The sequence below is a fragment of the Larus michahellis genome, chromosome 1 (genome assembly GCF_964199755.1).
Source record: "Larus michahellis chromosome 1, bLarMic1.1, whole genome shotgun sequence".
NCBI classification, from domain to species: domain Eukaryota; kingdom Metazoa; phylum Chordata; class Aves; order Charadriiformes; family Laridae; genus Larus; species Larus michahellis.
The window spans coordinates 94,219,467-94,245,704 of NC_133896.1; the positions used below are offsets into that span (position 1 = coordinate 94,219,467).

The 26,238-nt window shown below is 48.3% G+C and overlaps 2 protein-coding genes across 8 annotated transcripts in view; one reads left to right on the forward strand and one right to left on the reverse strand.

Annotated features, from left to right (window-relative positions):
• The window catches only part of GSK3B (glycogen synthase kinase 3 beta), a 154,243-nt gene extending 145,466 nt beyond the window's left edge, over positions 1-8,777 (forward strand). For both annotated transcript variants that reach the window (XM_074593771.1, XM_074593762.1), the window contains 2 exons: positions 245-343; positions 7,189-8,777. In XM_074593771.1, coding sequence (XP_074449872.1) covers positions 245-343; positions 7,189-7,256 — 167 coding nt within the window. In that variant the 3' untranslated portion in view covers positions 7,257-8,777. The remainder of the gene's footprint in view (positions 1-244; positions 344-7,188) is intronic.
• Positions 8,778-21,031: 12,254 nt separating this feature from the next.
• Positions 21,032-26,238, reverse strand: part of CFAP91 (cilia and flagella associated protein 91) — a 34,632-nt gene continuing 29,425 nt past the window's right edge. For 4 of the 6 annotated variants that reach the window (XM_074593818.1, XM_074593786.1, XM_074593796.1 and 1 more), the window contains 3 exons: positions 25,069-25,160; positions 21,550-21,867; positions 21,032-21,469 (listed from right to left, as the gene is read on the reverse strand). In XM_074593818.1, coding sequence (XP_074449919.1) covers positions 21,569-21,867; positions 25,069-25,160 — 391 coding nt within the window. In that variant the 3' untranslated portion in view covers positions 21,032-21,469; positions 21,550-21,568. The remainder of the gene's footprint in view (positions 21,470-21,549; positions 21,868-25,068; positions 25,161-26,238) is intronic. The other 2 variants (XR_012588204.1, XR_012588209.1) reach the window with 1 other exon arrangement.

Sequence of the window (26,238 nt, forward strand, 5' to 3'; positions counted from 1 at the left end):
GGTGATTCCTTTGGACCACTACTTGTAGTTTTGACAGTCTTGCTCTGGAGACTGCCTAGCCGAATATGGCTGTAGTTTCCTCTCGCTGGTTGGCAAAGAAGAAAATGTAACATGACCTTTGGCTGTAAGGGCATGTGTTTCACCCGAGGTTGCTGTTACTGGGGGTAAACCCAAGGAGCTGAGCCTGCATGCGGGGCTCTTTGTGGACGATGAGCTAACTCTGTTTGTTCCACCTCCCCTCCAGAACTGTCAAGTAACCCATCTCTGGCTTCGATCCTCATCCCTGCTCATGCCCGGAACCAAGCAGCTGCTTCAACCCCTACAAACGCTACAGCGGCCTCAGGTGAGAACATGCGCCTGCCTGCCTCCCTCCCCACCGTCGCTCCCCCTGCCCAGGCACCTTCCCTCCGCTGGGGTCCGTGTGCCACCTTGGCCCTCAGGGTGAACGGGGAGGAAGGGTTGCTTGGTCATTACCTGAAACTTGCTGGTTTCAGGTCATTTGGGTGGTCATCTGGGTGCTAGCTGCGGTCACCAATCCAAATCCTCACCCAGGGCACTTAGACTCCACATTTGAATGTTTACGTTGTTGATCCCTCTTGCTCAGACTTCCTCTATTAAAAAAGTCATTGCCTCCTCTGGTTTTTAGCAGGCCTTTTTTTGCAGAGATTGCTTTGCACCTAATTTCTGAGCTCTCAGAAAGTCTGAAATTAAAGCTGACTTGGGAGCATGAGTTTGTGATGCCTAGGAAGAGAAGAAACAGCTAGCTTCAGTACGCATGGCCTCCGTGGAACGTGGCTGGAGAGGATTTTTCCCCAAAGGCAATAGCACTTAAAAGTCTGGTTGGGGAGTTCAGACAGTGTGCTCACTGCCTCATCTAAGTAGTTGCAGTTGCTTCGTACTGAGTTCACTTGTTGTCATCTTCAGGCACGAGGCAGATGCTTTTGGGTTTTGGCCAGCACTGAGTGCATTTCTTTTTTTGCCTCTCTCGCGCTCTCTCAAGCTTCTGTCAGAAACCTTTTAAAAGCTTGCTGTTGGCCCGTAGCCACTCCATATTGTATTCCGTTTCCAGTGAAAGCTTAAAAGCTGGGTAATATCAGTTGGGCGACTCCCAGAGAAAATCCTAGGCGTGGCAGAGGTGATTCAGTACGTGGCACTCCTCCTCTGAGTCAGCCCTGAGTCAGCACAGCGGCCAGCTGTGTCGGGGCTTGGGCAACCAAAGGCAGGCTGCAAAATGGGTGTGCTTCCATACATGTCCTGCATGCACGTCAGTCCCATTTGACAAAGGGCTGTGACCCCCTTTTGAGGTGCAGGGCACTTGCTCAGTGTAATATAGCTGATAAGGAGAAGCCCTAATTAAAAAAGTATTCTTGAAACATGCAGGAAAGCGTTTGCAGGTCGATGTGCCTGACAGTTACCTGATATCAAATGCTCTTGGTCCAGCCAGTGCTGTATAGAAAACATTTTCATACTGCAGGACAGACAGATGTACCCAGGTTTGAAAGATGAGGCTTCTCTTGGAAAATGTAGTAGCAGTAGATAAAAGCTACAGCCTGTACAATTGAAGTGCTCTGAACTTAGGAGAAAACAAAATTGCTGTTTTCAAATTTAGTGTGTTTGTTTCATACACTTGGCAGTATGTTTTGCAAATAGTCATGTTCTCTGATTCCCTCTTATGTGCATCTGTTGCTCAACAATGAGTGAGGGAAAAAAAGCAGATAAAGTAGTAAAAGCAATTGAAAAACTATAAAATACAAACATGGAAAATTATTTTAAGCCCTTCTGAAAAATAGTTTCACTTAATGGCCCTTTCATGCCTTTTAAGGAGTTCTCTTTGCCAAGATACAAGTCTTGAGGAATTAATGGGATTAAGAAATCTGTTTTCACCTAGCACTTTACAAGAGTTCATGCTGGGGGGGAAAGGAGGGGGAATGCATTACGCTGAGTCCTAAATGTGAAGTATACTAAAAGAAAAAACAAAACCAACCCACCTTACTGATGTCAACATTTTTAAACCTCCTGTTTGCAAGCACTGCACTGCGTTGGGATAGGACCTTGTATTCATAGCTCAAAAACGAAAAAATCATCCTTGTAGCTTGAAAAGAAACTGTGAAATTAAGTTCAGTATTGGGCAACACGCAGCTTTGGGTTTCTGCAGCACAGCTGGCTTGTAGTTTCTTACTTAAATGGGGTTCTCACAGCAGGCAGGGGGAATGTCATCGGAGCTGTGATTTTTAGGATTAGGTCCTGTATGAGGTTATGTTAATCTGCTGTGCTTTGCATGCTGACGCTACGGTTAGCAAGAGATTTTCGTAGAAGAGGTCCCTTCTTTCCCTGTGCCCCCTGCACATCCCAGATAAGTGAATTTCTAGTTCTTCAGTAACTGCTAAAGCTGCATGGGAGCAACTCTCCCACCTAACCCAGGGCACCCGATAGGCAGGGGGCTTTTCTGCAAAATGTTTGCTTATGTGACTAAGCTGTACAAGTCCGGAAATTACTTTTTTGACTCATGATGATGCTACAAAACGTGGGTCTCAAGGCAATTCACAGGGCAAAGCAAGATATATGTAACTGTAATCCATATTATTGGTGTGTAACTCCTGTCTCCCTCTAGCAAGCAGAACTGATACTGAGGTTCAAGTGTCCGCTGTTGTGTCCGGCGTAGTTGCCTGCTCTGTAAGCTTGAGGCACGGGTGCACATACATGGAAATGCGGTGAACTAACTCATCACTGCGGATAATCCAGCTGGGCTGCTCTTACCTGCTTGCAGACAGTTACTCCATTTTCATAGCTGTCATGTTGGTATGCAGCCATGTCAGAATCTCAGCTTTTTGACAAGGTGTAAAACAGGGCTTTCTGTCATGCACCAAGGCAGGGTCATAGTTAGAGAATAACTAGAAAAATGGGATTTTTTTTTTTTTTGTCCGAAGTCTAGCAAAGTGGTGTTTGACAGGAGGCTTGGCAGTGGTATGGTGTTGAGAGTTGGAAAGATTGGCTTTTCAACATACCACGTTAACAATGCAGGTTTCATCAAGCCAGGAATACTAGCCCTCACACTAACCAATGAGACAAATGTGCATTTTTTAAAAGTTATCCAAAATGAGTGATTCTTGTTCCTGATAGATTCACAGCAGTGATTTTAACAGCTCAATGCAACAGTAATCCTGGAATCGTGATCTTAAATGCAGGGGAATTATTGTAGGTAGTTTTTGAGTGTTAAAAAAATGTGTTTGTAAATTTCCTCTTTTCTTGAGGCATCAAGCTGGACTCACTGTACCAGGGGAACCTGGCTTTGAAATGGCAGTGTGAAGCCTTGCTGCACCAGCATTAGTAAATTCACCTAAACATTTATGAGAAATTCTCTGTGACATTAGTGGCATGTCTAAAGCAAAGTGGAGGAAAAGGAAGATGGGAGTTACTGGCCCCTGCTTGAAATGGTGTGCGAGCTTTCTGTGAATTATGCTGGCCGTTGATTAAAAATGCCAGTGCAGCTTTATTCACGTGGATGCTGACTTGATCTAGCTGGAGGAGGAGGAGCATGCGCACCCAGCTGAAAGCATATCTGCTTGTGTGACTACATGTATTTCTTCCTGGATCAGCCAGCAGCAGTAGTTACCTCTCTGTTAGTCAGCATTAAGATGGGAAGAGCATAATTGCCATCTGCAGGGGAGCTGTGCCAGCAGGGATGCTGGGGTCATCGTCTTCGGCATCCTGCTGTGTTGATCCCGTGTAATCCCAAATGCGATGGTGTGCGTGAACTTTCAGCAACGAAACAGATTAGAGCTGGTGTTACCTGCCAATGTGTGGCATTTGAAAAAGCCCACGGTGCTCCATAAAATAAGATTTAGTGCATGTACAGTATTCCCATTGAAGGAATTCTGGAAAACTTGAATTTCTTAACCAGGAGAAGAGGGGCAAGCAATTTGCTCAGGCTTCTGCAAGCTCAGCATAGGGACGAGTCCATGACAGTTAGAGGAGTAAAACTGGCATGTTTCAGGCTCACCAGTTTTGCTCTGAGCCCTGGATTTCTACATCCGTAGGCAGGCACAATAGGAAAACCAGGCTTCTCTCCTCCTTCCACTTGTCTCCTCCGCTGTTCCTGTGAGGACTTCCAGGCTGGTGGTAGTTTAGTTTCTGTATCTTTGCAGATGAGCAGCACAGCCTCTCAGCATTACAAATCCAACCAACTAATGCTGTCATTAGTGCTAACAGGCTTCTCAGACTGAGTTGGCATCTCTGTCTTTCTCTGAACTGTAGCCCTGTCTTTCCTTTCCGGGAGGTTTCTAAGGGGTGTCGCGTACCCTCCAAGAAAGCCGAGGCATTCCTCAGAGGGAAAAGCTGAATTGGAGGAGGTGCTCTACATTGTTGAGAGATATTTTTGCCCTCTTTTTGGAAGAAGTTTCAGAAGCGGCTGACACTTAAGCCCTGATGTGGTTTCTTTGCCCACACAGGCAGAGGTGTCAGGTGGGTAGTTGAAGACAAAGAGGCCACCCTGACCTCAGGCCGCTGTCTGTGATGTGGTCATCTGTCCCAAACCAGAAAGCTGCACATCAGCTCCTGGCTTAGTTTCCCAGCAGGGCTTCCACAGCGGCACAGGCCACTGCTTTGCAAAGCAGATGTTTTGACTACATTGCTGAAGACTTAAGACTTTCTTCTCTTATGCCCAAGTACTGATTTCTCATGGTGAGGAGGAGTAATGATGTAAGTGAATGCCCAGATCCCCTCATGCTCGAGTTGTGCTCCTTTTCTGGCGCTTCAGCAAAGAGATGCTGGAACCAAGCCCCTTATTGTTCCCCAAATTTCTTGTCCATGCAAAGTCAAAGAACAAGGTGCAATGTCAAAATACAGCATTTTCTTGCAGGTTTGAAGCCAGTACAGCCTTAAGCAGGCTCTGCGCTCTCTCCCAGCCTGGGTACACTTCCGTAGATTGTTCTGAAAAGCCCCATGTAAAAGGTCTTGGGCTGCATCACCTGGTTTATTTTCTGACATGTGCCGCATATATTTCTTAGGAACTCACCCATTAGAGTGATGATAGAAAAGGAGCATATGTTACATATGTTACATGAAATAGCTCCATCCCCTCTTCTTTTTTCTTTATCTCTGCTCAGTAGCAATGTAATGATAACAGTTTCAGCCTCTGCTGTCTTCAGGAAAAGGAGATCAAAAGGCACATTTCATTTCAGCAAATGAAATACAAGGTCTTTCTGTACACCTACAGAGGAATCCTCTGCCAACAGTACAGACTCCAGCTGGACTGCTTGCATCAGGGACGGCAGATGTTGCATTAGCTGGAGTTATCCGTACCTGAAAATTAATCTAAAACAGGCACAGTGAGAGTCACTTTTGATTTCTGTCGCCATTGCTGGTCTGCATGCATGTGGCATTTGGGTAATTCTCCACGTAGGAGGGCGTTTCTTGCATGCCAGGCTTGCTTTCCAAATAACATCGGTACTGTCATCATGCTGCCGTGGTGCTTTTACTGCATGAGCTTTTTTTTTATCATGGTGGCCCTTCCTTCGTGAGGAAGGGGTTGCGATTAATTTGGGGTGAGAGGAAAGGGAATGGGAGGCTCCCCGAGCAGTAGTCTGGCATCCTCTGCCCACAGGAGGATTTCCCTTCCTTCCCACATGCTCCTCGCAGCATTTCCTTTTCAAATAAGCATCATGCTCTCTTCCCACTTGTCTCTTGTATTCCTGGATGCTGCTGTTGTTTGATTTCCTATTTTTGTTGCTGCTGTCTGTGTAGGTTACTTAATTTGTCGCTCAGCGAGTGCTGCCCATCTCTAGGCTCTCATTCATTTCGTTGCCTTTGCTCATGGCTGCGCTTCTAACTGGGGTCAGGTCCATGTGGAGGAGAAGGGTTTCGTTAACAGGTGACTGTAGAGCATTGCCTGGCTGCGTTTCCTCACGAGCTCTCCTGTGCTGGAGAAGTGTTCCTGCACCCCCACTGCCCACCAGTTGTATTTTGTCACGTCTATTATTTATGCTAGTCATACTGTCCTTCAGTCAGAGGTCAGCAAATCTGTTCTTTCTTTTTATAAACCCTTTTCCCCATGTCTTTCGAATGCACTCTTTGCCCAGTCTGCCCTCTTCTGTATTGAGGTAATAACTGGGTTTTTTTCCCTGTTACAATATTGATAGCTTTGCAGTTAACCTTACTTAAGTGGGAGAAATGCACAACGGTCTTTTGTAGAAAATGTCACTTAATATCTTTTTCCCATCCTGTATTTATTGTGTTGAGTATTTTATGCGTTTAACCATTCATCCACTTTCCTTTTCATGACCGTCCTAATTAGATTCTTCATAGGATGGTTCCAGATGAAGTCGCTGCTTTTTTTCCCCTACCAACTCCTCTAATACTAAGAACAATTTTTTTTAGAGAAAACACCTGATGCATGTGGCCTACGAGATCACAGTTACAGTGTATTTCCTTTTGGTATTTCTTTACAAACTTTGTGTTTTCTTGGAATGTACTTTGACACGTGCCCACGATGCTGTGAGTGGTGTCCCTCCCAGAGAAGAGAAGGTGTTGGAGGCCATTTCCTGCAGAGACCCCATCCCCTGACAATGTCGTATGCTTGTGTAAACCTCGGTACTGGCTTCAGGCCTTGATGTTAATCTGCTTCAGCAGTTCAGGGGGCGGCAGATCCAACTTTGGTTGAGCAACACAGAATAAAGCAGCAGACTTGAAAGACGTTTTCTGAGGCAACAAGTGCATGAATTACACACGAACACACAAGCTGTTTCTGCCAGGGAAGCAGGCTCCTCGCATTCGTTGTCTGCGCTCATTCACACAATTAACAGACGCCTTTGTTACAAGCAGGCCAAACAATACAGGAACTTCAGCACCAACGTGGAACCTTGTGGTGGCCACGGGTACTTGATGCGTTAGCTTTGGCCATGCTGGTCTGCCTCCTCTTGCGATTAGAGCTACTGGGATGTAACGTGGGCAGCTTATCGCTGCCTTTGTCCTGCTGACAGGCCCATCTCCCCACCCTCTCCCCAGACCAAACCGTTCCGTCCACACCCCCTGAAGTCAGGAGAGCTTCCCGGCCGAACGGCACCTCGGTGGGAGTTGTGGGTTTCCCTGTGTGGGGAATGTCGTAGCTATTGTTCCAAATGTTGTCTGTATTTTGGAGGTAATACTGGTTGTTTTTTTTTCTCTTCCCTTCCTCTCGCCTCTCATTTGCAGATGTTAACGCAGGAGAACGAGTTCAGACCAATAGTGTAGCTACAGCATCAGCCTCCAACTCCACCTGAACCGGTACCAAGCAGCCAGCTGCACAGGAAAAATCACCAGTAATTTGAGTCTTGCTCAGCAACACTGGTCACATTTGGAAAGAAAATTAAAAAGAGGAAAAAAAAAAAAAAAACCAACCAACAAACCAACCAACCTGTTCATTTTAGTGTTCAATTTTTTATTATTATTGTTGTTCTTATTTAACCTTGTAAAATATCTATAAATACAAACCAGTTTCATTGTATTCTCACTCTGCAGGGTGTCCGGGGCAGGGGACTAGGTGGGGGGAGGAGGGAAAGCGGAGCAATACAACACACCAATGTCTCTCCCCTCGACAATCTCTTCATGTTGGAAGTTTGCTGTTGTGTACTTCAGAACCAGGACTCTTGCCTCATGCCCCCTCCCACAACAGAAAGAAGGAAAAAAAAAAAAAAAACCCGAAACAAAACAAAATAACCCCCAAACCTCATTCTCTGCTGAAGTTCTTTTTTTTAACCTCTTTTTTTATTTTCTTTTTAAGTGAAGTTTCGGACTTTTGATGTAGTGCACAGCTTGAATTTGGTCGGGAGCTTAGCAGGGGTCATTCAACAGAGCTCAGCGTTTCTTGTCAGCGAATCCATATCCCGGGTTGTCTGAAGAACTGCCCCGGCTCGGTGTGGGGAGCGGGCGACGTGGTAGGAAAAATAGGTTGCCGTGGGGTTGGGGTTGGGGGGGGGGGAGGGTTTGCCGTGTGTCTAAGGCTTGAACCGCTAGTGGAAGCCTTTCGTTGTAAAAATCAGTGCTAGCGATGAAGAAACCTGCAGCTTCGTTACGGGAAAAGTCTTACCCATGTGGGTTATATATAATATAATACACACACATGCACCAACGCAAGCCGTTAGCTTTACCGCAGCGGCTCCTTTGCCCGGCCGGAGCTGCTGCCCCCCCGGCGCAGGGCAGAAGGGCCGGCGGGGGCGGGTGGTCAGCTCCATCTTCAGCAGAGAAGAGCGGACGAACAAAATCCTCGGAAGAGGCGGGGGCCCGGCCGGGGACGTTAAGGGACTTTTTGGAAAGTGGCCACTGTGAAAGCTTTTTTGGGGTTTTTTGGTTTGTTTTTTTTTTTTTTTTTTTTTGCCCCCACCCCCAGGCTCTCGATTTGAACAGGCTTCCCTTTCCCAAGGTGCGTATAGGAAAAGGACACCAGGGTTGATAATGTGAACTGTAACAGTCTACTGGTTTCTTTTGTAATTTTTTTTTTTTTTTTAACTGCAGTTTTAACTTGCAGGATGCCACATTCTCTGATAGTTCTGATTTTAAATCCACAGCTAGAATCTGTATTTAATTTCATCTTTTTTAACCTCTTGCTTTTTTTTTTGATCTCTATTTATTGATGCGTGTTGCCACGTCGCCATTATGTTTTTACATTGGTAGAATATTAATAAAATACACATCCGAGTGCTCTCGACAGTAATTTGTACCTGCTGACTTGTAGGAAAGCTGGCTATATATGAGTGTGTGTGTATATATATTATATAAATATATACATGTATACATAGATACAATACTGCTTTTTTTTATTTTGTCTACGATCTCGAAACAGTCTGACTGAAGCGTGAGGTGAATGCTTGTTCAAGTCCATCTGTTCAGGGTCCGGGTTTCCTCCCTGCGACGGCGCGTGGTGCGAGCACATCCACGTCTCTCTTCCTGAAGTCAAAGCAATATTCCTCGGGAAAGGGTCAGGTGAGCGGCCGGACGCAGCCGCGGCGGAGAAACGAGACTTTTTTTTGGAGACCTGATCTTGTCGTAGGCTTGCGGTTGGTGTCCGCTGGGGCCTTATCCTCCTTCAGAGAAACTGTAGTCGCTCTTTGGTGCTTATCGAGCTGTTTTTCGACCTGCGGATCTCTTAAGGCAAGCGGTTGCTTTTCGGGAACGCGGGGACCCTCGCGTGACCCGGGGTAGCCGGCAGTAGTGGCTTCGGCAAGCTCGGCCGCTGCAGGGGCGGCAGGGGTTTTGCTCATGAGCTCGGCGCGTTTACTCTTGTACCTTTTATGTTGTTGACGTGGGATTTTTTTATTTTTTTTTTAATTTTTTTTGGAAACTGTCTCTTAGCAGCCCCAGAGGTGATAGAAGCCCTGCCCTCTCCCTCCTGCCTGACACACGGGACGGGTTTCGGGGAGGCAGGAGCTGTTTCAAGAGGTGAGTGACCACCTACCGTGAAACCGATAAACCCTCGTGTTGTACCCCTCAGCGGTTTGCTGTCAGGCACACACTTAAAACAAGCAAAAAAAAAAAAAAAAAACCCAACCCACGGCTTTAAAGCTTTTAGCTGTCATTAAATTCTGGCTGGCTGCAAAGGAAAGCACACCCACGTTTAGAAACGGAAGGCTTTCCGAATCCTTACGCGCAACTTAATAGGAAGGGCTGAAGAGCACGGTAAAGCGAGAGCTCGCCCAGTGGGTGTCCCGCCAGGTAAGTGGAGGGGCTTGGTTTGACCCAGCGACCCAAATAGTCACAGGAGACTCAAAATTAAGCAGGGCAGCGGCAGGGTATGGATCTGCTGTAGAGGCCAGACTGCTGAAGCGTTGGCCGCAGACGCTGTTATTCGGAGGCAGTAAATTACTGAGTCTTTTAAAAAAAAAAAAAAAAAAAAAAGAGTAATAAAAATAATGAAGAAAAATTGCTGCTTGTGCCAGAAATGTGGCTTTTCTTCTTTTTTGTTTTATCTTTTCACTTAGGACTGGCGGAGGGGGAGTTAAGAGCTTTTCTCTCTGGTTTTGTGACTGTGCCGGCGTCTGTGTGTGTCTCGTGTGTGTGTGTGTGTGGTGTGTGTGTGTGTGTTAGGCTGGGGGGAGGGTCGGGGGCACCCCTCTGGTTTGATTTCTTTCTTTTTTTTTCTTTTTTTCTTTTTTTTTTTTTTTTTTTTCCAAGGATCATGCCAGGATCACACGCTCTTTTATACAAGTTAGATCCAGGTCTTTGAATAACCTTTTTTGTAAATAAGAAAAAGAAAAAAAAAAAAAAACCACAAAAAAAACCAACAACAACAAAAAAAAAAAACCACAACAAAGCTCCTCACCAAATTCAAGCTTGTACATTATTATTTTTGGTTGTTTTTGAATTTTGAGTTTTATTGTTTTGTATGTAAATATGTGGACCCAGGAACTGTTATTAATGAGCAAAAAGTTACCGTTCAGGGCAGTGATTCTGTTTAATAATCAGACAAAATGTAGACGAGCTTTTTAAAGCCATATAGTTTTAACTCTGTACAGTAGGTACCGGCCTGTATTATTGTAACAATAACTCTAGCGATGTATAGTGTATCTATATAGTTTGGAGTGCCTTCGCTTCCATGATTTTTTGAATTTTATTTCCCCCCCCCCTTTTTTTTTTTTGTTTCCCCCCTCCCCCTCCTTTATTAATGACGTCTCCCACCCCGAACCCGCATCTTTGCTTCCCCCCCACCCCCCGCTTTCTAACTCTTTGAGTGCTGTAAGGTTTTGGTGATACCCTGATCAGTAGCGGAACGAAAGGAAACCGTCTCCACCGTCATCCATTTCATCGGAGCCGCCCCTGGCTTTGTTCTTGGACGTCTCCAAGTTGCCCCCCCTGCCCTCTTCCTCCTCGCTAGCAGCGACCGGTTTCGTTGGGACACTTGCCCTAGCAGCTCATTTAGACTTTGCTCGTCTCTTTTCCCCCCCACGCGCCACCACCGCCATCCTGCCCCCAGAAATCATCAGGGCGGCAGCGCCTTCGGCCTTTCCACCCTCCCTGCGGCCGTGCCGGGGGCAGCGGCCTGGTCTGGCGGGGCGGAAAGGACCCCCCCAGGGGAGGGAACCCCCCTCACCCACCCCGGCCCCGCAGGGATGCTGCGCTCGGAGCCAGTTCGGCCGCGGTAGGAGCTGGGGCGTCGCTGTAGGAGATGGCGGCGGTTTCTTCTGCTGGGGGGGACTTTCTGTTCCCTTTTCTTCTCCCTGTTTTTTTTCCCCCCACGCCCCTCCCCAAAGTCACTTTTGTTTTCTTGAGATGATAAGTTTAACATGACTCTTGATTTCTTGTGCCCAGCACGAAGGCCTTGTTTCTAAAACTAGTTTGCTTGTGTTTTACTACCTTGTTAGTATTCCACATACGATTGTCTTGAATGGGAAAACACTTAACTCTTTACCAAACCAAAGGTTGCTGTTTTATTTCGAAGCATCTCGTGTTCATTCCAGTGAAGCAGAGGCTGCACTTTCTTTCTGGTGACACGAAGGTCAGTGATGCCGAGCTGTTGGCGACAGTCTGCTCAGAGCTGTCCCTCTCTTCTTTTACTCTCTTTCGGGCTTGTTTTTGACCCGGTCCGGTCCTGATGTGTCCTTTGCGTCAGCCCTGCCGCGGCGCGGGGCTGTGAGCCGGACTCGATTGCAGCCCGCCTCCCCCCATGGACGCCCCATCCAGACGCTGGTGTTCTTTAATAGTAAATTTATCTTGATAGGGGAAACTAAAAAAAAGAAGACCGGCAAAAGACAATTGGCTGGTAGAAGATCCCCCCAACACTTTGTCCCCTTATTTGGAAGCCAAGCTTTACCTAAAGTAACGGCAGGTGCCTGCGACTCGCGACTTAAAATTTCCACACCCCCCCGGCCCTGGTTTTCAGCACTCAGAAAAGTAGAAGTGCAGCAGCCTGTCAGACTCGTTCTCCTGTACTAGGAACCTCAGCCGCCGCAGAGGAAAAGGAGAAAAAAAAAAAAATAAAAAACAAAGACGATGAGGAAAAAAGCACAGTAGGGTATTCGGTCCGGGCTCTGCCCACGGGAGAGGGACTGCCAGCGGGTACCCCTGGGGTGGCAGCTGATTTCCACGGGGCTCTCAGCCGGTTCTGGTCGTAGTTGGCTTCGTTTTGCAACACTGCAATAACGGCAAAACGACAGGAAAGGAAAACAGTACCTAAGGGGTTAGCTCGAGAAAAGTAGCTTCCTTGTGTTGGTCTTTCTCGATTTATTTTTAATATATATATATATAAAATATATTTATATATATATAATTTGCTTGCCTGTAAAATTTGCGTTCATTAATGTGTTGCTGATGGATCACTTGGGCCTGTACACACCAATTAGCGTGACCACTTCCATCTTAAAAACAGAAATCTAAAAGTATATATATATATTAAGGACTGTGGGTTGTATACAAACTATTGCATACACTTGTGCAAATCTGTCTTGATTTAAAGGAAAAGCAAAACCTGTATAACATTATTACTACTTGAATGCCTCTGTGACTGATTTTTTTTTTTTTCATTTTAAATATAAACTTTTTTTGTGGAAAGTATGCTTAATGTTTTATTATTTCCCCCGCCCCATTCCCCTTGTAAATACATTTTGTTCTGTGTGACTCGGTTCGGAAATAGTTAACTGGTACTGTAATTTGCATTAAATAAAAAGTAGGTTAGCCTGGAAATGAAATTTAAAAAATACCAAGTGTGTGGTCTTTATTTCAAAAACTTGCCCCTTTCCTTCCTCTTCCTCTCTCCCTTCTCCACCCCTCGTCCCTCGCCCTCACGCCTCTTTCCACTCCGCAAGAATAGGTGGACGTGAATCTTTGTAACGATAACGAAAAGAAAAAAAACACAAGAAATAAGCATGTTTTCTTAAATGAGCTGTGTTATTCCATGCTATTTTTCAAGAGCTGCCAGCTTGTCTATGATACCATTTGATTTGATGGAGAGAGGAACTCTGGGACATAAATATTTCAAATTAAAACCAACTGATCTTCCGTTACCGTCCACCTATAGAGACGAACTTAAGAACCTGTGTAAACTGCTGGCTTTGAATCCTGCACTCATGGTTGTTTGGGTTTGGTTTTTTTTTTTTTTTGATCATTTGATCCCATTAGTAATGTTATTTGGTGGTGATCTGTAAAGTTTGTCGAGACCGCGTCCAGTGGACCGTTCCTCCAGCAAATCAGCACGTAGCTATCTCTGAGTTGGGTTTCCGGTACTGGATAATGTATGTATTAAACATGACATGTCTATTAGCGCAAAAGAAAAAAGAAAAAAAAAAAAATTAATGAAATCCTTTTTTGGGCTGGCTGACCTGGCCGAATCCATTCTGTCGCTATCCTAAAGGCTAGATGCGAGGTCATGTGACTGCTGCTTCAATAAAAACAAATTTATATTGCAAAGAGGCTCCTCTTGGTTTGTTCATCCCCCTGAAACCTCCTCTGCTGGGCTCTGGGCTGCGGCTTCCGCTCCGGAGCTGCTCCGGGAGAGGTGGGAGCGGGGCGGGAAGCGGGATCCCAGCCATGCCCAGCACCTGGGCGCGCTGCCGGGGCGTGGGGACAGTCACCGGGGAGAGGCCTTGGTTTAGTAGAAAGGCCGCCTGTGCCCAAAGTCAGCCGGGACTGGAGAAGAGGCTGCCGGTACCAAACTGCCGGTCAGTGTGTTAAAGGACCGGGTGGGTGAAGCCTGGGGCTCCCCATGGAGCAAGGTGTCCCCTGCTCCCTGGAGGGGGCAGCCAGCGGCGACAGGAGGGTTGATGCTGTCGGTGGCTCCACGTGGTAAGTGATGCATTAGGCTCCCTCCGACGCCACCTCTGCCGGCTGCTTCGTGCTGGCTCCCCCGGACTGAGCCTTTTTGGGGGCTGTTCTTGCCCTCCCTAGGGGCTGAAGCCCCCCCAAAGTGGGTGCCGCCCCACTCATGGCCGGCGGGAAAAGGGTCTTGTTTTGTTCAGCCTCTGCCACTCTGGCAGGAGCTGGGATACAAGGGCAACAGGGCCAGGCAGCTGGCTACAGCCTGGCCCCCCCAGAAGCGACGCAGGTGACTGACCGGCTGCTGTCCCTGCACTTAACATCGGTCCCACAACGTCACCGGGATTCGGGCTGCGTTGAACTCGAGTGCCCAGACCAGGGCTGCTCCGCTCCACCAGCCCGGCCCAGCGATCGCGGGTGGCCGGTTCCATCTGCAAAGGCGTCGCTGCCTGAGCTACAGCACCTCGCTAGGTGAGTTCATTTGATTTCAAGTTTGCCACTGATGGGGAGTTCATCACAATCCTCGGTAATTTGGGGTGGCGGTTAATTATCCTCGGGCACTTTTCTTTTCTAGACACACACGCCCTGAGGCCTCCTCTCTTCTCCACTTCTCTCACTGCCAACGCGAGCTGCGGGCTCCGTTTCTGCGCTGTCTTTGCACGGGAACCCTCTGCTCCAGCCTCAGGTTTCTCTTCTGAACGTCAGAGCCCCTTGACCGGGAAGCTTGACTGGAAGGGGATCTCAGCTCCTTCCCGTTTTTCTAATCTTCCCATTCGTATCTCCTCTACAATTGCTTTTAACGCCCTCCTTAAGTAGGGGGTACCAAAACCAGCCGGAGATTTCCTCCCCAGCGTCAAATACAGGCGCTAGGGAGCATCTTGCCGCTGGTGCCTCTCTCTCCTTACCTGAGGATTGCCTTTGCCCTTCTGGCTGCAGTTGTCCAGTTTATCCATCACTCCCTCCCATTGTAACCCCTGCAAACGTTATCAATGAGACGCTTATAGTTTCATCCCAGCCACCATTTAAAAAGAAATAATGAAACACCTTAGCACCACCAGCCAGTCCCCGCACAGCCTTCCAGGGCACAGCCGTTCTGTCACTGTTCCCCATGTGAAAATACCTTTCAAGACCTATCTGTAAACCAGGTTCGAATCCACTTAGTTGTTGGTCACCGATGCCTTTGAATGATTTAAAATGCTAATCCAAATGCAAAACTGAATGCGGTACAGAAGTCCGCTCCACTGAGGTGCTCTGTCTTTATCGACCAAACTTCCAGCCATCTGGGTTGGAACTAAAAGTCGGTGTCAAGGCTGTTGGCACCGTTTGTTGTCTGGAAGGGCTTTTGGGCGGCTGGTGGTAAGGTCCAAGTCGTTTTCTGTGGGACAAGAACAAGAGCCACAAGGAGGAGGGAAGCAGGCTGCAGAATGTGGAGGGGAGAGGGGGAGTGCCGAGGTTTGCGTCTGAAGCGCTGAGTCCAGTTGCTTGGAGACCGCAAGCCCAGCAGATGGTGCACAACCTCATTAGCCGGTCCTGAACCTCCCTTGGCTCCGGGAAGGGCTTGGCTGGGTCCTCGTCCTGTCTCCCCCCTGCTAGCCTTGGGGGTGGCGTTCCTGGCGAGGGCAGGTCTGCTCCATCTTTGGTGGCTTTGCTAAACCAGACGTGCCCAAAGGCTGCAGGGTCAGACCCGAGCTGCTGCCAAAGCCGAGCCCTGGTGGGAAAGGAAGGTGTGTGGGCAGCAAGAGTGGACGGGGCACGGCAGGAAACCCAGGCTCACGTCTTGGCATGAAGGTCATACAACTGCTGAGGCTTTGGAGCAGAGACCCGTCCCCCAGACAAAGTCCTGCCGGTGCTCATGGCAGGAGACGTTGCAGGTGACAGTGTCAGGGCTGTAAGGGACAGCTGGGCTTTCACAGCAAACACCTGCCTTTGGTGGATGCAGGAATGCAGTCCTGTGTCTTGTTGCACACCCAGCTAAATCCTGGTGCCCTGGCACAGGTGTTTTCTCCTTGGTGTATCCTACTGCCCCCTGAGAGTCTGCATGCAGCCAGGTGGGCCTCCCTCGCAGTCACTGGAGTTAAAGCCTTCTCTTTAGGGGATTCCCTGCTCTCTGTGTCACAAAGCTCTGCTTGCGCTCTCCAGAGGCAAGGCCGGGTCCCTCCAGGACACTATAAGTGGGGGTGGTGAGGCACTGGAACAGGTTGCCCAGAGAAGCTGTGGATGCCCCATCCCTGGAGGTGTTCAAGGCCAGGCTGGATGGGGCTTTGAGCAGCCTGGTCTAGTGGGAGGGGTCCCTGCCCATGGTTGGAACTAGGTGATCTTTAAGGTCCCTTCCAACCCAAACCATTCTGTGATTCCATGAATGAACAGCTTCTTCCCTTGTGGAGGCTTGCAAGCAGCTGCAGTGGAGCATTTGTGACTGGTGAGCCGCAGCAGGGCAGCCTGCCCGAGTCCAGGCAGGGGCAGGTAGGGGTAGGGGGCAGAGGTAGGGGCAGATACGTGGATGTGGTGGGAACGACACATGAGCTTGAGAGGAAGCAAGAGGTATTCATCCTCCTCTCACCAGCCCATCAGCTACCCCACTCTTGCTCTCTACAACTACCTGAAAGGAGGCTGTAGCGAGGTGGGGGTCAGTCTCTTCTCCCAAGTAACAGGCGACAGGACAAGAGGAAATGGCCTCGAGTTGCACCAGGGGAGGTTTAGACTGGATATTAGGGAAAGTTTCTTCACTGAAAGGGTTGTCAAGCACTGGAACAGGCTGCCCAGGAAAGTGGTTGAGGCACCATCCCTGGAGGTGTTTAGAAGATGTGTAGATGTGCTGCTTAGGGACATGGTTTAGTGGTGAACTTGGCAGTCTTAGGTTAATGGTTGGACTCAAAGATCTTAAAAGTCCTTTCCAACCTAAACAATTCTATGATTCTATGTTTCCTACAGCATAAGAGCAGGCGTGTCCTCCTCCTCCCTTCAGCAGCTCGTTCCCGTAACCAAATCCTTTGCCAGGCAAGAGTGCTCAGGAGGCGGATGGTGATGGCTGGGAAAACCTGGATTATTTGAGGGTGTTTTTGCTCAAGGAGATCATTGATGTTGTTTGGGACACCGCCATTTGTTATCAGTCTTGGGAAATGAAGGGGACTACCCAGCCGGGGAGTCTTCGAACTATCTGTTACACCTCATTCTTCTGTCAGGATTTTTGTTTCATGGCACCAGGCCTGGGAATGGGTTGGTCAATGGAAGCTGGTTCTGCTGGAGACAACAAATCTGGGGCCTGCACGGCAATAAAAAATGGTTCACATTTGGCTGGAGGCAGAAAAATTACATGGCAGGTGGAGAAAGGCTTCAGTAGGGAAGAAAGCGACATGGCGTTTGCAAGAGGCTTTGAAGGGCAGGGCTGCCTTTACTGGCGCAGCAGGAAACAAAGGGGAGATTCGCTCTGAGGATCAATCCTGCAGCAACTCCGAGGAGAGAGGAGCCAGTGCAGCGTTCCAGTCTCCATAGCACTGGTGGGAGCGGCTGCTTTCCAGATGCCGGCGATGCAGCGTGGTGGGTGAGAAGACGCTGGCCGAGAAGGGTATTTAGGAGAAGGTTTGGCGCGCGCTCTCAGTTTAGGGGCTACGTAAAAGCACTGGTTAAATGTCTCGGGCTTCTTGCTGCATCTGTATTCAGAGCACTGGCGTTGCTCACGCTCAGCGCTGACGTTGTCACCAGGAGCAACAGCATCGGGTCCTTGCTGCGCAGCTGCAATTAGCTCACCGCAATTTGCATTGCAGGTAGCACCGCACGCTTCCAGCCGCTACCCTGAGGAAGAGGATGAGCATCCCCGCGTCCAGCACTGACCGAGAAGCTCCAGGACGGGCAGGGAGTGCAGGTTACTATGAAAGCTCCCCGGTGGGGGAATTAGATGTGATAAATCTCAGAGGGCTGGGCATGGGCCAGGCCGTGCAACAGGTCCAACCAGCCGCGGACTCGCGGCCAGCCGCGATGGTGAGTGTTTGCAAGGGCAGTCACAGCTGTCAGGTCTGTTGGGGATGGATACAGGTGAGCAGCCCAGGAAGGAAACAGGACAAGGACATCCCTTCCGAGTGCTACGTGAAGGATTGGGCTTTCGCACGTGGGAACAGGCCAGGAGAAGTGGCCTGGACTCCAGCCACGGGAGGTGGAGGAAGAGGTGCGTGGGGTTGACACAGGGTGTGGGAGAAAAGGGAGAACAAGAGGGAAAGAACGATAGGATCGGAGCAGAAAGCCGGAGCTGCTTCTCCTCCCCAGGTGTCAGCATACACCCTTCCCGTCGGCCCGCTGGGACTTTCTCTCTTGTCGTCTGTTGAGACGCTTTCCCTGCCAGTCCCGCTCCCGGCAGTGGCTGGGTGAGAGGTGGGGGCCTCGGTCTTGAGGGGATCCGAGCAAATTGAATTCACTACTCCAGGTGTACATGTTACGTCGCGGGGAGCTGGCAGCTTTGGCAGCTGTTCAGAACAATTCCTGCCTCTCTGGTGGGGTGGAGGGAACGGGTATGGAACAACAGCTCCTCTTCCAAGCCCAGGAGGACTCTGGAGGGCACTGAGGTGACGATGGATGTTGAGGAGATACCGACGCACCAGTCAGAAAAAAGGCAGGACAAGCTGCATGGACAGGATTTTGGTGGAAGCAGGCAGACAGGACTGGGAGGAGGCGAAGTTAGTGTCAGCGCAACTGGACCTTGTTAAAAGCCTTTGGCATGTGAGGACCGTACCTGTAGGGTTTCCCCCACCGCCCCCCTGGCGAAGTTGTGTGAGGGCTGAATGGAGCCCAACAAAGTAGCAGGCGGATCCTGGGCGCTTGCGAGACCAGGAGCAGAGAGAACAGCAGCGCTCGGAAAGTGGCAGGAACTCTTTGAAGGGCACCACAGCCAGGTCTGCAGCAGCAACTTTAGCCATGGTCGCGTTGCTTTTAATTAAGGGAGGCAGGAGAGATGGGAGAGCACGGGTTTGTTGTGTTTTTATGACGACAAAAATGCAGATATAGTACGTGTCCAGGGAAAAAGCTGCGTTGGCTTCCAGTTGCCCTTTTTGCTGGTCTGAACCGCCATTATGGCGATAGGACTTCCTCCTTCCACGCTGCAAGAGCCGTATCGGCAGGGAAGACCTGGGACAATTTGCATTCATTCATTTATTGCAAAGAGACGGATTTTTTTTTTTTTACCATTCTCCCAGCGCAGTGACCCCAGAGGCTCGTTCGGTTCAGCCAGACTCCCGCACCTGCCAGGATGCAGAAGCGGCACAGCCAGGCTCCCTCCCAGCGGGCAGCTGCTGAAAGAAAAGCAGGACAAGCAGCATTTCCCCAGTGTTCCCGCTGTATTGGTGCAGCCCCGGAGGCATCTGCTGTGTCTGTTTCGGGTAGGGGCTCCTCCCCAGGGTTGCTCTGGCTCCTGCTAGGAGAGGGAATGGTGCATTCTTGTGCTCTTGATTTACGATCCCACTTCCCTCTCGCTGCGCTCGTTTTCTTTCTCAAAGCGCATTCTGCAAAGCTTGGAAAAAAAAAAAAAAAACCCAAACCAACCTCCGCACATGACAATTGAAAGCAGTTTCTGGAGCAGAATTTCCCGCAGAAAGCCTGCCGTGGCCTTCAGTTTACATGCTAGGCAATGTCATGTGGAAAAGACGGCTTTACCCTGACAGCGTCCCTTAAATCAAAACAGAAGCCGAGACATTTATAGCTCAGCCTTTGCACAGCACCTGGAGTCCCCTGCCCCCTCGCTGTCGTGCAGAGGGCCGTATCCCTGCAGAAGACCAGAGCGCTGCAACCTACGTCCATTCCCACACCTGTTGGGATACTTCTGATCTTTTTAAAACCACGTCAAATTGTACAACGAGCTGCACGGAGAATGTTTATTTTGAGACGCCAGCTCAGAAATACAGAAAATGCCTCAATGGCTCAGTCTTCCTGTTCTACTGTTCTGCTGCATCGAGTTTCCCATGTTTCTCTTATTACATTGGATCTTGTGATTCATGTTATCCCCCCTCTTTCAACCAGGCTAATTTTGTCCAAGGTGGCCTGAGGCAAAAGAGCCGATCCCTGCACAGCTTTTCCTCCCACACTGTGCGGAGTGTTTCTTTCTATGTTTTTGCATTTGCTACCTTCCCGTTCAGTGACTAGCTATGTACGCTGTGAGAATTTTCCCAAATCCCCAAACCCTAACGGGATCCTTCCCCCGGAGTCCTACCCAAAACTCATCACCCATCTCTGGCTCCTGACAGATTTTGCAGTACTTACAGAGGATGCCTGACCCCGCCAGTCACCTGGTGCCCCTGGTTCAGTGACCTGGAGACCAGCAGTGGTTTCTTGGTGCAGCTCTCAGTTCCCTCTCTCCGGTTCTTAATTTACAGCTCAGTGGAATATCGGGGTATTCAGACTTTTTTTCCCCTCTCTCTCTCCCTCCCTGCCATTCTCCCTGCCCCCCCCACCCCCCCCCACCCCAGCCCAATCTACAAAACAGAAACCTGACGCAAAATTTTTCCAGGAATGTGCTAATGAGCCTGAATTTTTGACCAGCTGCTGGTTTGTGTTTTGAAGGAGCAGCGCTATGTTCAGGATTAGTTAGCCGGACCACACCTGAGGCTTTACAGACCCAGCCCAAAGAACGGACCATCCGTTATGGAGAAACGATGGACGAACACAGAGATCGGCCCGTTATCACGTTAGCACGGAGAGCTAATACTGCTATTTGTTGCGTAAGTTGTAGCCATCCATGAGTAAGCATTTTGGGTGTGGTGTTGCGGCTGTGCCTGCTTCTCCAAAAGCTGGTGCGTTTGAGGTGGGTATCGATGTAAATGTACCTTTCAGATGCTAAACCCACAGACACTGGGAATTTTGACAGGTGGGAGCTGGAGAGCTGAGCATGTCCCTGACAGCTCTCTGATCAGATGCACTGCGCCTGTCTGCAGCCTGCTGATTTCTGACATCCTGAGCTGGAGCACCCCCGTGCTTGCAAACAAGGCAAAGCCAGCATCCTTTCTGCACAGCCCCCTGGAGCTGGAAAGCCAGTGACTAACACTGTTCTAAGAAAAGTAAGATTCTTTCCAGAATTGTTCTCCTTTGGGATGCTAAAAAGGAAGAAGAGGTCAGCCCAGAGTGCAACATTTCTGGAAAAGCTGTAAGTGTTGCCTAAGAGGTTCTTTGCACAAGCTACATCAGCCCCCGCCATGTCATTCTGCTATCACCTAGCTTTAGTTATTAGTGCCAGACACTGCCTGGTTGGCAGGAACCACTCTGCTGAGGTCAAGGGCGCCTTTTCTTTATGCAAGGACTGATTATGTGAAAAGATGATGCAAGATCTGACCATTTTCGTTCAACATCAACGCTTTATTAATAGCAGTGCTAATGCAGGGAGCCACTCTGCTTTATTCCACTAAGGAAATCAGTGGGACATGCTTGAGAAAAGACTGTGTATGGTCTCGACTCAAAATTTCTCTCTGCTGGAGCATTTTTTCATTTAATGTTATTGATGCAAAGAAATACCATCAAAAGCCCAGGTGCAGATCTTTATTGGTCTGTGCCAGGAAAACAAACAAGGAATGCTAACACTGCTTTCTCACTCAAGCTTCTCAATAATTGGAAGAGGAAGCTTAGCTAATAAGGTCCAAGGGTAGTTGGGGAGGAGGAGGAGGGGGCTGAACTGGGCTGCCACACCAAAATGTACAGAGAGTGGTTCCAGGACAGCATTGCTGGCAGGCAGGAGGAGGGACAGCCCAAGGGAGAGAGAGCATTTTCCATTCTGAGTGCCCTGAAAAAAGTAAATACAATGTGCTTCCCGCTCCTTCACCATGCTCCAAGCTCAAATCGCAGAGGGGAAGGGAAACTCACCTGGATCATCTTCTGTCTTTTAGGAGGCTGTGGGATCCTCATCTGATCCATCAGAAGGGTTCACTGCTGGCCCTCCTGGGCTTTCTTCACCCAGTTTAGCTAGTTCGCGTGCAACTGGGGCAGAGCAAGTGCTGTCAGCTGCGCTTGGTCCAGCAGCTGTCCCACTCAAAGCAGCGCTGGCTGCTCCAGCAGGAGGATCTCCCATTATCTTGCTGGCAGATGTCTCCCCATGTAGTGCCAGATCAGCCATTACCCTCTCTGTGCCCCTGTGGATGATCTGATGAGCAGCAAAGATGTGTCTTCTTTGGGACTGCCTCACTGTACATAAAAAGAGGTAAAGCTTTTACTGGGAAACGTGCAGGAAAGTGTTCTCCATAGGAGAGAAGGGAGGGATAGCTTTCAGTCTTCCTGCAGCTGTGGAAAAGCCTATCTTAGGGAAAAAAAAATCACGCCCTTCTAACTTTGGCTGAAAGCATTCTACTGCCACCTAATAGCAGCAACCAATTTTGCATTTCACTTTGAAGACTAGCCCCCACAGTGGAAAGCACAGGCAAAGTGTTTTCCTTTCCAGCTTAGGCTATAACCGCCCAGGATATGTTATCAGGCTTTAAAATAACTTCAGTGTCTGTTAATTGCAGCAGGCCTCTGGAAGACCTGAGCTGGAATCTGTCCTCTCCTCTCTTAGGATTTTGCCTGCACTGAGAAACTCTTACTGAGGTCAAAGTAAGATTTGGAGACAGTATAGACACATTAAGTCACCTACCTTATCATCTCCTTTTTGCTGCTGCAGGATTGTTCTTTACTGTGTTTCACAGTTTTCATCCAATCTCATTTGTATATATTTCCAGCCCACCTCTTGCGAAATAATTACCCAAGCCAAAGCATTTACCCTACCATTCTCTTCATTGCTCTTCACTATTCTTTGTTCCCTCTTTTCTCTCTCTCAACTTAACATGCTGGTAAACAATCATGGGGATTGAAACACTGCGTGCTTGTAAGGAGGGTATGGGGAATGCTGCAGGAACGAGCTGTGGCTTTCATCATGTCACTTCCCTGCAAAAGTCCGAGACTCCGTGTTGCTTTGGTCTGGTTATGTTGTAAGGCTGAGCTGTATTTTCACTGTGAATCTGAACCACGAGTGTCTTGCATGCTGTCATACATTTCTGCATACTGTCACCAACTCAGTTGCCCAACGTCACTAACCCATCCTGTTTATGTTTATCCATCTCCCAGGTCCACTTTGTTTGACAACGAATGCAACTGGATCTCACCTTTTGAAAAGCTGACCTTCACCAGGCAGCTCTCCATTCCCAGGAGAGCTTTCTCTATCCAAAGCATTTTGGCTTCAATTGCGTATGCATGAACTGCAGCAACTATACTGGGAATACTCTCCTGGTACTGCTGCAGTCCATTCCTCCACCCACAGTGAATTCCATCTAAAAGAAAGCGGGCTTAACTTGGTGAGTGATTGTCTTTTTAAAAGCAAGGTTTTTTTTCATATCAGCACATTGATTTCTACTTCCAACGAGGGAGGGTTCAGAGGAGTTTCAGGATGAGCCAGTATTGGATAAGCCCTGCTTTTATATAGGAATGTGGCAAAAAGAGGAGAAAAAAAATAAGAATTTCTTCTCAAAAAGACTACGTAATGGCAAAATAGAGATGTTTAAGGGGAAGCTAAAGCGTAGACAGACTGAACTTGCAGGCCCTCAAATCATTGTTCTACAAATGGATTTGCTCCTCCGGCAGGCCAGACAACTGTGCTCTCAGATCACCTCCTGCTAGTTTCAAGGAAGGTGTACGCTCAAGCATGTGCCAGATTGCTAAAACATATGTGCTATAACACAATGAATAATCTGGCTCACTATAAAGAAAGCTTTAAAGGCTGCCATAGAAGTGCAATACACTGATGCGCTCGAGATCTAATGCCACATTCTGATACTATTTCCTTTGGATTTACGTGGAATAGTTACTGATTCTGTTTCCCTGAAGGTAGCACTCTGAAGAAGGTTTACTGCAGGGTGTGTTCATCAGAGCGTACATTTGGTAGAATTTAGCTAACTCTAACTCTTAGGTGTATGGAGTCCCCTCCACCCCATGCAGCAATAGCAGAAGAGAGTGTGAGCCATGTCTCTTCCTGACATCCGATGTCTCCTGTCGCTAGAATATTGTGGCAAATTTCACCTGATCATGTTTGAAGGAGCTCTTGTACTTTATCACCTACAGCTCTAGCTCTTCCGCCAGCATACACTTCAGTTTTTGTCTGGGTCTATCTCTGCTTTCCAGGCAAGCCCACTGTAGCTATTCACAGATTTTGAAGATTTTTTTTCCCCTCCGTTGCTTGGGAGTGCTTTGTTCAGTAGCTGCTGTTGCATTTAAGCCCAGTACATATTTTCTTCCTTCACGGTACCTCTGTATGTCCAGAATCCTAAGCCATCTCCAGGTCTTCTCTCTCTGTTCTCGTTTCTGAGACAGGCTAACCTGTGTGTGTTAGTGCCCGAGCTGCAGGCTTCATTGACTAAAATTACATCACCTGCTTTGGTAGGCTTGCAGAAGCAGGGCTAAGGAGAGGGGAGCTGATTTGAGATAGATTATGCAGAATTGCCAGCTGCTGAATAGATACTGTTGTTGTGACAAATACATGAATTAGGAAGCAAAAGGTTCGCACAATTCAGAGGCCACAAAATGTGTTTGCAGGGTTTGTGTTGTCATTCACAAAGCAACAAAACAAAGCAATGAAGTAAGTGCCTTTGTTCTCAAGTCAGAGAAGTACACTGCGGCAAGGACCACTTCAGACTCTATTGTGATACAATTGCTTTTCTTAGGTTATATCCACTTTCTGTGGGTGACTGGTTTAGTCACGGTCTTCTGGATGTGCTGGTCAGTAGAAACATCCCCATTAAGAATAGCCATTTATTCATGATAATGTAACACACAGGTTTCCAGGGCCTTCCCCTCTGTATTTTGACAGATACTATTCCATTTTGGCTAAAGAGAAGCATCCTTTACAACTACAAGATTATCTACTTAAAACATGATGCCACTACAGCCAACACTAAAACCTTATTTTTGCTTCTAGCTCTCAACCAATTGGGTGGGAGAAAGCACAGAAAAGCATATAATCTTTCTTCCGCATATGGCACATATTTAAGTAATCTGCCTGTTAAAGACTTCTGCAGTTTTTAGAAATTGCCATATAATAGACAATTCACAGTCATGTTACTTAAAGACTTTCCCCAGTTTGTTTTTGAAGGTGCAATGGGCTGATTCTTTTCATGTAGTTTTATTGTTGCAGATACACCAAATTTACACCAGGTCTGCATTCAGGCCACCATTTTAAAAGACTAAAGCTCATGAGAAACTGGTGGAAAAGGGTCAGAGCACTTAACTTTCTACCTGCAGAGTGCAAAAGAGGAATCTCAGAGAACTGAGACAACTCTTGGCACTGCATCTTTCCTTTCAGTGAGCTAGAGTGAGGAGGCTGAACCAGTTCACTAAGAGAATAGTTACTGGACTCCTTACCTTTTTCTCTCATAGCCATTTTCTCAGCTTCTGGAATCAGGAAACTATAAACCAGCTCTGCCACAATCTCTTCTGACTGTAGGCGAGTTCGACTACATAACAGATGCAGAGTGGTATTAGTATTTTAATTTTCTTTCCATATCATAGAATCATAGAATTGTTTGGGTTGGAAGGAACCTTAAAGATCATCTAGTTCCAAGCCCCCTGCCATGGGCAGGGACACCTCCGGCTAGATCAGGTTGCTCAGAGCCCCATCCAGCCTGGCCTTGAACACTTCCAGGGATGGGGCTTCCACCACCTCTCTGGGCAACCTGTTCCAGTGTCTCACCACCCTCATGGTGAAGAACTTCTTCCTAATGTCTGGTCTGAATCGTCCCATCTCTAGTTTTAATCCATTCCTTCTAGTCCTACCATTACCCGATATCCTAAAAAGTCCCTCACCAGCTTTCTTGTAGGCCCCCTTAAGATACTGGTAGGCCACTATAAGGTCTCCTCGGAGCCTTCTTTTCTCCTGACTGAACAAGTCCAACTCTCTCAGTCTGTCCTGATAGGAGAGGTGCTCCAGCCCTCTGATCATCCTCATGGCCCTTCTCTGGACACGTTCCAGCTCGTCCATATCTTTCTTGTAGTAGGGGCTCCAGAATTGGATGTAGTACTCCAGGTGGGGTCTCACAAGAGTGGAGTAGAGGGAGAGAATCACCTCCCTCAACCTGCTGGACATGCTTCTCCTGATGCAGCCCAGGATACGAGTGGCTTTCTGGGCTGCTAGTGCACACTGACGGCTCACGTTGAGCCTCTTGTCCACCAGCACCCCCAAGTCCTTTTCTTCAGGGCTGCTCTCAAGCCAATCACTGCCCAGCCTATATCGGTGCTTGGGATTGCCCCAACCCAGATGGAGGACCTTGCACTTGGTCTTGTTGAACTTCATGAGGCTGGCATGGGCCCACCTCTCCAGCCTGTCAAGGTCCCTTCGGATGGCATCCCTTGTCTCCAGCGTGTCAGCCGCCCCACACAGCTTGGTGTTGTCCGCAAACTTGCTGAGGGTGCACTCAATGCCACTGTCCATGTCGCTGATGAAGATGTTAAACAAGATCGGTCCCAGTACTGATCCATGAGGGACTCCACTTGTCTCTGGCCTCCACTTGGACATGGACCCACTGACAGCCACTC